The sequence below is a fragment of the Lutra lutra genome, chromosome 6 (assembly GCF_902655055.1).
Source record: "Lutra lutra chromosome 6, mLutLut1.2, whole genome shotgun sequence".
Taxonomy (NCBI): domain Eukaryota; kingdom Metazoa; phylum Chordata; class Mammalia; order Carnivora; family Mustelidae; genus Lutra; species Lutra lutra.
In genome coordinates this window covers 20,227,510-20,243,189 of record NC_062283.1, presented here as the reverse complement: position 1 = coordinate 20,243,189, position 15,680 = coordinate 20,227,510, and the positions used below count along the sequence as shown (strand labels likewise).

Below are 15,680 nucleotides of genomic sequence, written 5' to 3'. Positions count from 1 at the left end.
GGAATGCTGCACGCAGGCAGGTAGACTTCTGCACTGTTAGCTAACTAAACGCAAACAACTGGCACAGATAAAACAAAACTTTTAAATCTCATTTAAGCTAACAACCTCAAACTTTGTTCCTAGAGTATTTGCATCAAAACTACCAGGGAGATGGGGCGCCTGGGTGGCTCAGTGGGTTAAAGCCTCTGCCTTCGGCTCGTAATGATCCCAGGCTCCTGGGATCGAGCCCCACATCGTGCTCTCTGCTCAGCGGGGAGCCTGCTTCCCTCTCTTTCTCTCTGCCTGCCTCTCTGCCTACTTGTGATCTCTGGCTGTCAAATAAATAAATAAAACCTTAAAAAAAAAAAAAAACGACTAGGGAGAAAGGGATTCAATTCCTTCTTTAGTCTTGCTCTTAAACAACAAACCTAATCATTTATGTAAGAGTATTAGGTATATGGTCCAAAAACGACTCTGAATACGTGAAAAGTAACTAGAAACTGGCTTCAAATGAAAACAAACAAACAAAAAAACTGGAGATGTCCTTGTATCTAACACAAATTTATAGCAAAAATGCTACTATGAAAATGAGGTAAAGAAAGTTATGGAAAGTAATACCTGAGCACTAAGTATTTCTCTTTTAAAGAGCAAGTACTTAATATAAATTTTGACACAAATCTTGTTATACTTTCCATTGAGAGGAACATGGGCTGTTCTGTTTTCTTTGCAGGGAGGACAGATAAAAACACAGTGAAAGAGAAACCAGGATTATAGCAAGTCCATCAGTGCTGCCACTTTACTACCCTAACAAGAAAGCAAAAGTTTGATGGAATACGGCCAAATTCATTCTTTCTTTTTCAAATGAAAAGACTCAATTAATTGCTAACTGGAAATTATTCCTAGAGTTAATAGTATTAAGGCAAATGTAAAAGCTGTGTTGCTTAAAGGTATAGTAGCAGCCATAAAAAAGCAAATAGAACAATGAAATCTTGTCTGAGTTTAAGGAATAAAAATTCTAACATAATTTAGAATTACAATATGATATGAAAGTAAAGATTATTCTGGAAGATGTAGCCAAAAGACCCTAAATACATTTGTGTATGGAAGTCTGAACAGACACAAGTCATGTATCCAAGATCTCATCTTCAGGTTTTATTTGAAAAAGGTGCAATAAACCTATAAATGCACAAACCCACAGTTGAGAGCAAAAAGCCACAAAAAACTAGATTATACTTAGTACGGCAACAACTTTTAAAGTATGGCTGTAAGAGTCACTCATCTAGAATTACCTTTCTAGATTCCAGGAGTTGATGAAGGCCAACAACAACCAAGAGCCCAAGACCAGCAAGGAACATATACATAAAGATTCTGATAGAAAAGGAAAAAAAGCAAACTGGCTTTAATTCCTAAGAAACATCACAACTAATTAAAACTACAATCCTGCTTTAACTAAAAAAATACCACAGCTGTAATTACAACTAAAATTCCAACACAATATATGCTTTCCAAATAACTTGTAGAGCAAAGGAAAAAAATATTTTATATTCTACTTAAGTCTAGGCTGTAAGTTTCACAGATTTATCTTTAAGAACAATTAGTCAAAAAAAGCCAATTATATGATCTAAAGTAAATACAATTACAATTTATTACACTCAAGCTCAAGCTCAGTTAAAACAACTGCATTAGGTTTTGTCTCCCTTAAATATTAAATTATTTTGCATAATTTAACTTAAAAATTGCTTTTGGTCAACTACACATATGGGTATACAGTGACAAATGACTCATCATTCTTCAAGAACACAGTTTCTAAGAGAACATCTAGTTTATATTTTTAATAGCAACTGAAGAGGTATGTAACTTAGATGATGCTGGTGATCTGCTCAAGAGCATGAGGTAGGTAAGAATTTAGAAAGAAGGGACATTCAGAAAGCCAACTACCTTTTTAAAACAATTTTGATCATTTTCTATTATCTTTCCTAACTCACTATTAATAGTTATAAAATATAAAATCCTAAAATACGGATTTACATAAGCAGGATTTCACAGAAATCTTAGTTTGGTCTATTTTCATTATTAAAACAAAAGTTGACAGGAGCAAGCCTTCCAGGACTGCCCTGTGAGATCAAGATCTACAAATTGCAAACTTCACTTACGTTTCTCCATCTAACCCATCCTCTCTTTCGATAATTGTAACTGTTTGATTGAAGACAGCATCTTGGAATACATTGCCCTATTAATAAATCACAAAAATGTCAATAGCATTGAAAAAAAAAAATAGAAGATTGTAAGATTTCAGTTTCTGAAAACTGTTACCCTAATAGATATAAAACAGCTTTCTCATCACTTAGGTCAATAAGACTCAAAAGTCACATGTAATTGCACTATGCAAGTAATTCAGACTCAACATTATAATATTACTTTCTTCCACAAAATAAAAAATGCCTCCTTCTTTGCTAAAGTTGTCCTCTGCTTTTGTGAAGGTGGGGAAGGGGAAATGTGTGAGAAACCAGGGAAGTAAAATAAAAAGGGGATAAAATGCACAGAAAGAAACAAAGCCCACAGAATACCCATAAACTAGAAGCCATAACTTCTGCTGAGTATAATCCTCCAAAAAAGAAGGGAAGAGTATGAAAATGTATACAGTAGCAGCTGCAGTAGCAGATTTTAAGAACTAGACTTGAACAGAAGTCAAATCCATGCTCTAAATTTATAATGGACTGGAAATCAATTTACAATAAATGCAATTTTTGGTATCAAAATATTTTTCTGTGGCAATCTTGGAACAATTTGTCAGTTCAGCACAACTTGTTTTCAAATACAAGAATCAGTGGGATAATACATAGGTAGCTGTTTCCCGTGTTTGATGCTTCACACAAAGGCAGTACTCTTCAGAACTGTCACTTATTGCTAAACTGTAATAATGTAAGTTTTACTTCAAAATCTTTCTACCTGCATTGCTCCAATGACAATTCCAAGAATCAGAATACATTGATACAAACTAACATTCAAAATGGTACTAAAACTGCAACGTGTCTGTTGGATTAAGTTTAAGTCTGCTTGAAAACAAGACAAAATATATAATTATTCAAACTGCATAACTATAATATTGAGGAAGGTTAATATATTATTTTGAAGGATGAAAAACCCACTAATTAAAAAAAAAGAAAGAAAACTTAATTGCAACATGAGAGATTTACCTTAGACATGAGTAAACATGTTGACACTACGTGAAGAAAAAGGTTGGGTAAACTTCCAAGAGAGAATGAATTTCCTTCTCTGAAAACTTTTTGAGAAGGGAATGGTTTAAATGTGCTCTCATCTGAAAGATGTAATAGCTGGCACCTAGAGGTCCAAATCCCAGTAAAATTCTAGTGGGATTCTCTCATTCATTCATTGGACATACTATATATATATTAAAAACCACAAGAAAGACAACAGAGCTTGTATAAGACTGTTTGGTTCTCATAAACCATAAACCTCACTGCTCTATCCTAAAAATATTTAGTTATATTTTTATCTACGAGTATATAAAATGATGGAAAGTTACCGAAAGCCCTTAAGACTTAAAATTAAAGCAGTAAAATGGGCAAAATAGAAGCAACAAACGGAGGTACAAAACAAACTACTCTATATATTTTACCATCTTAGTAAGAAGTAGAGTCCACTGTGTGGCTTACTGTCCTGTTAAGCTCAAGCTCAAGTCACACCCTCTTTGCTTGTACAGGCTACTACTTATCTCTAGTCTGATTCACTTATGCTGGGCTATCACCTGTTCTTATCGATCTGCCTTGCTGGATTCTAGACCTGAAGACAACTATGACCGAATTAGTTTTGCCTCCCTGTTGTCCATCTCAGCTCCAACCATAAACAGGCGCCTGAATGAATAAATCTACGAGTATTCATTTAGCAATGTCAATTGTTCTCATCCGCCTGTAACTTTAAAAAAAATGTCTAGCGGGCCTTACATTCAAATCCTTGTAGTTCAGGTTGACGACCAGACCAAAGGGCCTTCCGCCCATGGGCTCCGCAGGGATGAAGGAGTACTCAAACGTTGCCTGTCTCTGCGGTGGCACCACCGTGTTCAGAGGAAGAGCTGTGAAATTCTGGATATAAAACTGGTAGTCTTGAGGATAACGGAATGAGGCATCTAAGGATTCAACGATAAAATCTTCTGTACCCTTGTTTGTAAAGCCTACTAGGAACTTCACAATGTTATTTGCTGGAAAGTCTAAGAAACAAAAAAAAAAAAAAAAAAAAAAAAAAAGAAACCAGAAGATTAGAAAACGCTCGAAGCACACAAAATAAAGAGACGTAACTAAGGATCTGAGCAACCCTTTCCTACAAATGGACGTGGTTTCAGAACCTTTTTCAGTAGGGCACCCCAGTTTCCTACTAACTAGTAACTGATTACAGCTGGTGTATAAACTGGAGCGCTTCTCTGTACTCTAGCACTCCAACTTCATAACTGAACACAGAATCTCAACGTTAGACTACATCACTTGATGCTATGTGGTCAAAGAAAGAGCTGTGTATTTTTAGCAGTCAGATTATCTTGCAGTGGGACTACTTGTCTTGAAGTCACCTCCAACTTATATCTGTTATCTGTGCAGACAAGAAAAGAATGACAGAAAGGTAAGTCTAAGAGGTCCACCTGAAAATTGCAGCATCTTTTAAAATATTGAAAAAAAAATTAACCAGGTAACCCATACCATTTTAAGCAATCAGTCAAAACACAAAATTTGAAGTAACAACCCAATGAGGAAGCTATAAAAAAGAGGGGAAATCTCTTAATCAAATCATACTTTTTGTAGGCATAAAATTCAAATATATGTGGGAATAAAACAAAACTTGAGAAGACCAAGATAATAACATCAAAAAGAAAATTCTTCAATAATTAAATGTGGCCTACAGAACTGAGTTTTAACCAGTTAGCAGAGGCTTTGGGACAGACACATCTGAATCCATCTTTATAATCTATTTAATAGATGAGTAACTCTAGACCTGTTCTTCATCTCTCTAAATCTCAGTTTAACAGTAACTATCCTCATACAGTTTCTGTTAAGATAAAGTGAATGCACACAAAATATTGAGAACAATATATAGCTCCCCATAAATATAAGACATTATGTTTATAGCTCCCCATAAATATAAGACATTATGTTTTCTTTTAATGAAACTAGGCTCTAATCCAGGCCTAACTATACAGATTTAATATTTCACTAATATTTATACACTCAAAATATGAGTCAGTTTACTGTGGCAGTTTGAAAAAGTTTAAAAACAGTATCTTCCAAAAGAATATTTAACTTCTAATTAAAAGAGATACTATTTAATTTCCCCCTTAGTTTAAATGCCAGGAATACTACCGTATGGATATGGGTAACCACACATATAAGAGGATTTTTTTCAAATACGTATTTATACCATACTTGTAAGAAAGAGGAAAATGAATAAAGATTTTAAACATTACTAATGCTTCCCCCCGAAAGTGAGCTTGTCATTTGAAAAATTCCCATGTCTGAGTTAAAACTAACATTTCTCTATTACCTTCTCCTTTCACAAACAGGATAGTTGTATCTGCACTTGGTGAAGCTTCAGGTTCACCAGATACATCTTCTTCCTCTTTATCTTCAGCCTAACAAAAACAACATTAAAAAGATAATTTTGGAGGAAAATACATCAATTAAAAGTAACGACTTCACTAGATTTGGAACAAAATATTGCTTCTCCCAAGCTTTGCTGGGATTAGGGGTTAGTAGTGGTATGGATTTCAGTGTATCTCATCAGTTAGCATAAAAACTTCCCTAGTCGTCATCTCTAAGAATAATATGCACACCAGTCCCCTGGGGCTTTTATGCAGCTCTGATTCAGTTCCAGGGAAAGCCTGAAACCCTATTTCTAAAAGCACCCAGGAAATACCAAGGCTGCAGGTACTCAAACCACACTTCCGAACTGTAAGGTTCTTGAACATGGGTTGGTGAACTTTATCTGTCAAGTTTGAAAAAATTTTAAAAACAGCGTCTTTCAAAGGAACACTTAATTCACAAGTTAAACAGTATTTATTTTCCCTCTCAGTTTAAATGCCAGGAATAGCGCCTCACAGGAAAAAGTCTCAAACTCAGTCTCCCCACCCCCCATCCTCCCACAAGGGTGAAGGAAATAGGACTCTGAAAGCAGCACCAACCCAAGGACCCAGATATCAAATATTTTTGGCTCTGGGAACCACAAGGTCCCTCTGGTCAACTCTGAGGCTTCAGTACGAAAGCAGCCACAGACCGTATGTACAACAATAAGGACAACTAGACCTAGCCCACAGCCATTTTGCTGACTTCTGTTCTAGACAATCTTGTCATCATCCCAAATTAATAGAACAATTTTCCTGTGAGAAGATGTCACACAACTTGGAAGAAGTGGTTTTTTTTTTGGTTAGAGATTTTATTTATTTAGATGACAGAGAGATAGCACAAGTAGGCAGAGAAACAGGCAGAGGGAGAAGGAGAAGCAGGCTCTCCGCTGAGCAGGAAGCTCAATGTGGGGCTCGATCCCAGGACCCTGGGATCACGACCAGAGCCAAAGGCAGCCACTTAACCGACTGAGCCATCCAGGCGCCCCAGAAGAAGTGGTTTAAAAAAAAAAAAAAAAAAAAGTGACCAGGATCACACTGGGATGATGGAAAGGTCCTAAAATTCAGAGCTGCTCAACTTGGTACATTTACTGTAGATTGTTAAATTATATGTTTAAAACAGGTTAATGGTATGATATGTAAATTATATCTTCATACAGTAGTTAAAAAATATGAACAAACTTTAATGTAAAAATTTAACCCTCAGGGCGCCTGGGTGCTCAGTTGGTTAAGCATCTGCCTTCAGCTCTAATCATGAACCCAGGGTCCTGCGAACAAGACCAGCATCTGGCTATTTGCTCAGTGGGGAGCCTGCTTCCCCTCCTCCCTCTGCCCCTTTCCCCAAATCATTCTGTCAAATAAATAAAATGTTAAAAAAAATTACCTTAAAAAATTTTTAAAAATTTTAATCCTTGGTGCAGCACTTCTCTACTCATCAATGAGGATTACAGAGATAGTCATATACTTGAAGTGTTCAGGTCTTTAACAAATTGAGATGCTTAAGGGCAACACTGTTTACTGGCATTTCGCTTCTCACTCATGTAAAACACTCTCTCCCCCAATAGACAGACTTCTCAAGGGCAAAGACTGTCTTATACTTTAAATATTCTTCAAACCCAGGTCATATATTTAAGAGAAGACACTCAAACATTTGTTCGACGACTGTGCAATTGTTTGATGTTATATATTAAGTATCCTTAATGATACTATTCATTTAGTAAGAGTTAGTGAATTTCTACTTTTGAGAAAAGAGACCCACAAATAGAGACCAGAGACAAGAAGGCAGGAACCATAAACTGTAATAAGGAGAAAGGAGTAGACTTGAGAAAAGGTTCAGAGAAATCATCCTGAAGATTTGATCAATGGGTTGTGGGATAAAAAGAAATGAAAGTCATGAGGCAAGAGCTTGAATCACTAGAGCCGTATCAAAACAGAAAATAGTTATGGAGGCGGGATGGATGGTAAAAAGCTGAATTCCATTTTGAACATATAAAATTTCAGGTACGAATGGAGTATCCAGATGGTGCTATTTGGTGGAGAGCTGGAAATAAAGGTATGGAGCTCAGGAAGGTAAATACCTAGAGAGAGAGGATCTGAAGGTCATCAAGAAAAGGTGGTGCTGGTTGACACCACGGTGTCATTAACACGAAGGAGCCAAGCAGAGGGAGAGAAGGTGGTACAGAGACCAAGCAGCAGCAGCTGGGCAGAGGAAACTAAAGGGGCAGGGGGACAGAAGCCAACATGAAGGAACTCAGGGAAGGGGTACTCCGCAAATGCTACCAAGAGCTCAAACAAGATAACAATGAAAAACAGGCCAGAATTTCGCAATTAGGTCAATGGTGACTTAGCAAGAACAGTTTTACTAGCTACATCAGATGAGACCACAGTACAAATGTGAAGTGGTACCGTTTATTCTTTTCAAGATACGTGCTGGTAACGAAAAGACGTGTAGCAACTTAAGGTGGAGGAATACGAAGTGGCATATGGAAATACACGCATAGCTTATCAGAATCAAGTCAATGAGAAGGAACAATGAAGTTACAGAAGGAAATAATACAAAATCCCACAGGGCGAGATGGGGACAAGAACGCAGGTGGTAGGGCTAGCCTTAGAAAGAGTAAAGACAGACAACTCACTATTTTTAAAGAAGAAAACGTAAAAAGGATGAGTGAATAATATATTCAGAAGTAGAAATTTGATACAGTTCATACTTGATGGCCTTCGTTTTCGGACACTGAAGGCACTGTGTTGCTAATTCCGTGAGGAGGACTGATTCTGGAGTAAAAATTTGTGCAAGATAAATTATAGTAGTCCAAGAGAGGAAATAAAATGAGCTAGAAGCATGCTGCAATGATCTTGATTCTAGCCCAACATTCTTACTGTTTTACTGTAATTTTATAGTAAAAATTTCAGAACTGGACTTTTAAGAGATCTTCTCTAAGCCCCTTCCTCTTCACAAGGCACATTTTATACACTGTTTACTCCTTGCTCCTCACTGCCTGCCACCAAAACACATATATACCGCCCTAAGAACAGAAATTTCATGAGAGCAGAGAAAATACCTAGCTTGTTTACTGCAGGACTAAGAACAGTGCCTAGCACATAGTGGGGACCCAGTAAATATATCCTTACTGAATGAAGGAGAAAAAGAGGAGGAAAATGAGACCTAGAGCGAGAAGCTACTCAAAGTCAAAAAACTAAGTAGCATGCAACCCAAATCTATCAACACTGGTCCAGTGCCATTCCCACTGTTACCCTCTCAGGTTCATGTCTATATGATCTTTAATTGTTCTTTGTATCATGCCTCCCTCCTTGTGCAAGAAAATATTCATGATCCATCCTCAGTGACTGGCCTGTTTTTCCCAACTTCAATCCACTCTGATCACAGTAACAAACCTCTAAAAGCAAGAATTTTAATCCCAAATTGGTCTATAAAAAGATAAATTCTAGGGGCGTCTGGGTGGCTCAGTTGGTTAAGCGCCTGCCTTCTGCTCAGGTCATGATCCCAGCATCCTGGGATCAAGCCCCGTATCAGGCTCCCTGCTTAGCAGGGACTCTGCTTCTCCCTCTCCCTCTCTGTCTAATATATAAAATCTTAAAAAAAAAAAAAAAAAAAAGATAAATTGTAGAAATGATATAAACATGAACTACACTGTATAGAACACTGTATAGAAGTACATAACACGGTATAGAACACTAACCAAATCTGTGGGTTCATCTTCTTCCACCTCTGCTTCATCATCCTCATCTTCAATTATTGAATCTTCCACCGTTTCTTCATCTTCTGTAAGATCCTGAGCTGCAGCTAATGAGCCTAACAATAAAACACAAATAAGAAGTTAAGCTTTACCGCTGGCATACCAATGTTTTTTCAGTCCCTGGTATAGGGAATACACCTTTCCCCTTGGAGTAATTCAATCTCCCAGTTCCCTTGAAAGATGCCAAATTACAATGCATCTAGAATATTCATGATTTTATCTTATCAATAGTCTTACCAGAGACACCTGTGTGGCTCAGTCATTAAGCATCTGCCTTCAGCTCAGGTCTTGATCTCAGGGTCCTGGATTCAACTCCCACATCAGGCTCCCTGCTCAGTAGGGAGCCTGCTTCTCCCTCTGCCCTCCCTGCTTGTGTGCATTCTCTCTCTGTCTCTCTCAAATAAATAAATAAAATTAAAAAAAAAATAGTCTTAGCAACTGTATGTTAACTTTAATGGGAAATGCTGTTTAATTTTCAAAAGCACTTACTTGTCAGGGAAAATGAACTGCTGAAACTAAAAATGCCTTGAAGCTTGAATAAAAACTACAAATAAGTTGGTTTTAAAACTAAGACACTCCAGGGGCACCTGGCTGGCTCAGTTGGCGGAGAATCTGCCTTCAGCTCAGGTCATGGTCCTAGGGTCCTGGGATCAAGGCCCACATCCATGTACCTAGCCGCCCCTCCCCCGATCAGGCTCCTTACTTCGAGGGGAGCCTAACTTCTCCCAATCCCTCTGCCCCTCCATCTGCTTGTGCGCACATGCCTGTGTGTGCGCACAGACATGCTCTCTGTAAAAAATAAAATTTCATAAAAAAAAATATAAGAAAGAAGCTCCAGAATTTAATCCCTGTTATTAACCATACAAAAAACAAAACCCTGTTTGGGTCTAAAGGAAAATAGCAATCTCAGTAACTAGGCAAGAAACATTTGTTATTAAAGTTAACTACAGCTCAAACTCTTAGAACTTGATAGCAATGTAAATCCAAGGAACAAATATTTGTATGGCATCCACGGTAAAAACTAGCTTGCATAAAGCACATTTAGTAAAATAACAACTATACTGGTAACTTCAGGGTTGAAAGCACTGAAAGCATGCACTTATTTTTGCATATGGTTTCAAACATGTTTTTTTTTTAAGATTTTATTTATTTATTTGACAGACAGAGATCACAAGTACTCAGAGAGGCAGGCGGGGGGGGGGGGGGGGGGGGAGCAGGCTCCCTGCTGAGCAGAGAGCCTGATGCGGGGGCTCGACCCCAGGACCCTGAGATCATGACCTGAGCCCAAGGCAGAGGCTTATGCCACTGAGCTACCCAGGTGCCCCCAAACATGTCTTAAGTACTTTTTTTATTTCTCCTACACTGAAAAATTAAGCATAACTAAGGCCAATAAAAAATTTTATAGGCAAAAGTTCTCTAAATAAGTCATATTAAATCTATTTCAGGCAAGACAGTCACTTAAAGAAATTTCAAAGTTCTACCGACTCTTCCAACATTTCTCAGAAAGAATGATGATGTGGCAATTCAGAGTGGGGAAAAAAAGTGGGAAAGGAAGCATGTGTACATGCTGCAATACCCAGGAAAACAGTATGTATTAAGGCTCTGCATTTTAAGCCTTTTCCAGTTCCTTGAATTTTTACCGGCTGTTAAGATTTACGTAAAACATTAAAGAACCCTGAACCACACATCATGAACTGAAAAACAGCCTCTACTGTTTGCTGCACAAAGACAGCGCATTCATAATTTACAAGCCACTTTCTAAAACCAGTAAGAAAAATACCTATCCTGACATCATAATTTTAAGTTGGACTTAAATTTCAGGAGTTCTCAATATGTACAATGGCTTTTCACCCTGCATTTCAGTAATACTAATATCAATCAGTGACAATTCTGTGCCTAGAAAGTTTAGCAATTCTCAATTGCAAAAATTAAAAATATCCTTTGAAAGAAAGACCATTCCTCACAAAAAAATGTTTAAAGCCATCCAGTTAGGTTTAGATACAATTGACGTTTCTTAAAAAAAAAAAAAAAGGGTTTCAAACCTGAAAAAACATATTCTAGATTCTAAGTACAATTGTCAAATTTTCTTTAATTTTTTTTTTTTTTTTTTTAAGATTTGATTTACTTATTTGACAGAGAGAGACACAGCGAGAGAGGGAACACAAGCAGGGGGAGTGGGAGAGGGAGAAGCGGGCTTCCTGCCACACAGGGAGCCCGATGCGGGGCTCAATCCCAGGACTCTGGGATCATGACCTGAGCCACCCAAGAGCCCCCAAATGTTTTTTTAAAAGCCAGTAAAGAACAAACCAGCAAGCAACTCATAAAGGAACAGAATCCCTCTTTAAGCCTGCAAATGAATTCATTAAGAGGTTTGGTTAATTCTCTCACTTGTTTTTTTATCCACTAAAGAGAAACCAGTCCCTTCACTCTTCTTTGCAAAAGCGCTGGTGGATACCTGCCATTATCATTCGTTTTGCCACACAGCTCGCTTAAACTCACAGAATGAAAGGAATTGTAGGGATCGTTTAGTCAGACTGACTTTTACCGATCAGAAAGCTGAAGTTCCTAACAGAACCAGGACAAAAAGACAAGGTTCCCCATCTTTAATGTCCGGTTATTTTCACACCAGATTAACTGCTGGAAAGAACAAACAAACTATAATGTCGTATAATGTCGAATTCGATGTTTCTTCCCCAGGGCAATGTGATGCTTCCACAAAACAAAAAAACAGTTACAGGAAAAAAAAAAAAAAGCGGGGGGGGGGTGCGGGAGAAAAACGAGGGCTCAAGTAACAGGAGTTCCTCAGTTGGCCTGGGAGTAGGGGCGGACAATGAAGGCGAAGATGGGGAGTTTTTCTGAAATGAAGACTCCTGGTAACACACAGGGTGCAGGGGCTGATAAACAGGGAGAGGACCATGAAGGGGGAGCGGGAAGAGACGCTCTAAGAGTTTAGGCGTGTAGAAACCACGGGTTTCAGCAAATGAATGAAGGAGGGCTCCCAACGTGGAAGCTAAAGACACGTCAGCCCAGAGCCGAGGGGGTGGAGCGGAGGCGGCCAGAAGAAATACAACGGGCTGCGGCGCGCTCGGGGTGCAGCCGTGCCCACTGCCCACTCGCCTCCTTCCCTGTGCCCAAGACCCACCAACTCCGGCCACAGCAGCAGGCGCGGGTCCCGGGACAGAGAAACGCAAGGCTACGGGCGGCCACCAAGCAAGGTCGCCCGGCACTGCCCCGCGCTCCGCGTGGAAGGGGCGGAGGCGCCAGCGGGGATTCCGCGCGCGCTGGAACCCCCCCAACTACAAGCCGGGGGTCGGGGAAGGGGTGGGGAGAGGCTGGCGGAACGGATGCCGGACCCAGGATCCGCTGCCGCCTCCGGCTTCAAACTTGCTGTCGCTGGCGTCTTCTTCCCGGCCAAGACCCGCCGCCCATCCCCCTCGCCTCACCTCCAGGGCCACTGCGGAGCAGGACCGTAGCGGGGAATACGAGCAAGAGCAGCAAAAGCAGGCGGGAGAGGACTCTCATGGCGTGGCCGGTCCGGTGTCCAGTCACCGCCCGCCAGTGCTCTCCGCGGCTCCGGCGGTAATGGCGTTACTCTTCATCCGGGCTCCGGGAGGGGGCGGGGCACGCATCACGCACGGGCCCTTGCCACGCCCCCTCCTCTGGCCGAGGAACGCCGCCAACGTGGCTGCTTGGCTCGGAGGGGTGGGGAGCGCGGGCAGCCCCGGGAGTCACGTGACTGGCCGCGGGACTCTTCCGACAGTCCCGCGAAAGTCCGCCTCCGCGGTACCCGCGGGCTGGCAACCTGAGGTTTGTTGCTCGCCCCGCCCCGCTTGCCCGTTGGTTCCAATTAATTAGCGTTATAAGTAGTTACTTTACTTGAATGACGATGCGCCTGGCTCCTGGCGCGGTAGTCTGTATAATTTCAAGTGGTAGGAGGAACGTGAACTACCGTATGTGGCATTGAAAAGCAAAAATGTTTTGTATTTTATAATTGTTCAAAAAACGCAAAAAGCATAAAAAACAGAGGAAAATTTTGACTCCTATCTGCCCACACCCTCACCCACAGTTAAACAGTGAGTGCTTAAATTCTTGACATTCCAGAATTATAAATCACCTAGAACAGTGCCTGGCATATGGTAAACATTTGGCAAATATATAATAGAGGCAACAATGGCTGTTCATTGTCCTTCACTTTCCTTCTCATCTGGTTGGACTTTAGGTTGCTACTCGAGCATTTCATGCCACGCAACAATGTGAACCAAGTACTATTGGACTGGGCCAGTGTGAGATGTCATACGGATAATAGAATAAATAAACCTTGATTGCATGCTTCCTCTTGTCAATCACTATCTCTTAGAGCTGTGCTTTCATGTATAACCTATATAATCTCTAAAAATCCCTATGAGCTGGATATTATTTGCTGAGAAGAAAACACAGTAATTTACCCAAGCTTAAAGGCTAGTTGAAGGCAGATGCAAGACTTGAATGTGGCATTCTGGTTCGAGATTCCTACTGCGTGGCCTAGAACCATCTGCTGTTCTTCTCCTGCATGGGCTCTGCTCAAGGCCTCATTGGCCTGGGGACCCTGTAAAAGCAGCTTGTGGCTGCTGTTGCCACTAATTCTGTTGGCTAAAACCACAACCTGACCGTGCTGGGCTGAACCAACTCAGCTCCACGCCACTCCACCAGGCCACCAGTGCCACTCACCTGACCCTGCTGCTGTTAAAAAGAAAAATCACGGGCCCAAAATGGCATCACTTAGGCCAAATCACCAAATGTAGATTTGATTAGCAACTTAACTGCAGTTTCAATTTCCCTCAGAAATGGAGTCTTAACCAGTCAGGAATTTTCTGATCAGCAACAATAAGGAATGTTGTCAACCTGGGCCCTTCTCCAACCTCCAAAAGAAGGTAAGGTAATCAACCTAATAAGAGGGCCTGTCTTCCCCCTAAGGAGCCAGAGATTGTGCCTGAAACAATCGTTTCTTTTGCTAGTAACTTCTTGTTCCACCCTTCTTCCTATAAAAACCTTCCATTTGGGGCACCTGGGTGGCTCAGTGGGTTAGGCCTCTGCTTCGGCTCACGTCATGATCCCAGGGTCCTGGGATCGAGCCCCACATTGGGCTCTCTGCTCAGCAGGGAGTCTGCTTCCCCTCTCTCTCTGCCTGCCTCTCTGCCTACTTGTGATCTCTCTCTCTGTTAAAAAAAAAAAAAAAAAACACATTTTGAATAACTCCTCCTCAGAGCTGCCCTCTATTTCTAGATGGAATGCTGCCCAATCCATGAATCACAATAAAGCCAAGCAGATCTTTGAATTTCCTTGGTTCAGTTTTGGTTTTTTAACATGGCTAAGGCAGCTGGCAGAAGCAGAGGGCACCCTCCCACTGGGCTGCTGCTTCCGTTTCTATGCTCGGCTGCCGAAGCCGCCACTCTGTGCCAAAGCCACGAAGGCCTCGGCCATTACTTTGTGCTGAACCTTGCCGAGTACTCAACAGGCAAGGGAAGACCCTCCCTCCTCAGCTTTCTGTTTCATGAGTTTCAGATCAGGCCTTTTCTGAGTGCCTGATGTCTGACAGGTTTTTTTGACAAACACAGCCTTCTATTTAACTTGCTGCTGTCTCCAGAAAATAGACATTATACAGTACTCAGAATTACCTCTTCTCTCCTTTCTGGACCAAGGATAGCTCACTGACTCCTCTCCCTTCAGAGGACTTATTTCCAATGGGGAGGATTCTCATTATAATTAAAATGAGATTCCTAGTAGGTCCATCTCCCCAGTTCTCAGGACGTGTTTAGACAGAGCCCGAACCCATAAGGATAATCCAGTTTAGGCTTAAACTGGGACTGCCACACCAGGTATTAAATGATTACTAATGGATTTTATTTGGGACTTGAATTTTAGATAACCAGCTGCTAAATGATCATCAGGGACAAATAAAATGTGCCTATTCTGGATGTGATTGACATGCAGAATTTAAGGAAAATAAAAACATACAACCAGGAAACAAAGAGACATATGTGACTATCCAACTGGTATAAAAATAAAAAGTAGTTGCCTGTGGATCAGGGAAGTAAAATACTCATCCTGATCTGCATGCTCACATGTATCATGTATTATGATCTATATTCTCCCTATAATAAGCATTCCCTTGGTACCCACCCAGAGCTCTCCCCCTTAGTTGGTTCCAATCCTTGATTCATGGAATTAAGAATCTCTCCATTAATATAAGGGGCATCTGGCTGGCTCAGCCAGTAGATCATGTGACTCTTGATCTCAGGGTTGTGAGTTTGAGCCCTACGTTGGGTATAGAGATTAATTAA

The 15,680-nt window shown here is 40.5% G+C and overlaps 1 protein-coding gene across 5 annotated transcripts in view; it reads right to left on the bottom strand.

Moving 5' to 3' along the window:
* SSR1 (signal sequence receptor subunit 1) overlaps positions 1-12,983 on the bottom strand; it is a 37,793-nt gene extending 24,810 nt beyond the window's left edge. For all 5 annotated transcript variants that reach the window (XM_047732961.1, XM_047732962.1, XM_047732963.1 and 2 more), the window contains exons 1-6: positions 12,804-12,983; positions 9,304-9,416; positions 5,527-5,614; positions 3,945-4,207; positions 2,133-2,209; positions 1,269-1,347 (exon numbers count right to left, since the gene is read on the bottom strand). In XM_047732961.1, the coding sequence (XP_047588917.1) occupies positions 1,269-1,347; positions 2,133-2,209; positions 3,945-4,207; positions 5,527-5,614; positions 9,304-9,416; positions 12,804-12,882 (699 nt within the window). In that variant the 5' untranslated portion in view covers positions 12,883-12,983. The remainder of the gene's footprint in view (positions 1-1,268; positions 1,348-2,132; positions 2,210-3,944; positions 4,208-5,526; positions 5,615-9,303; positions 9,417-12,803) is intronic.
* Positions 12,984-15,680: the final 2,697 nt, after the last annotated feature.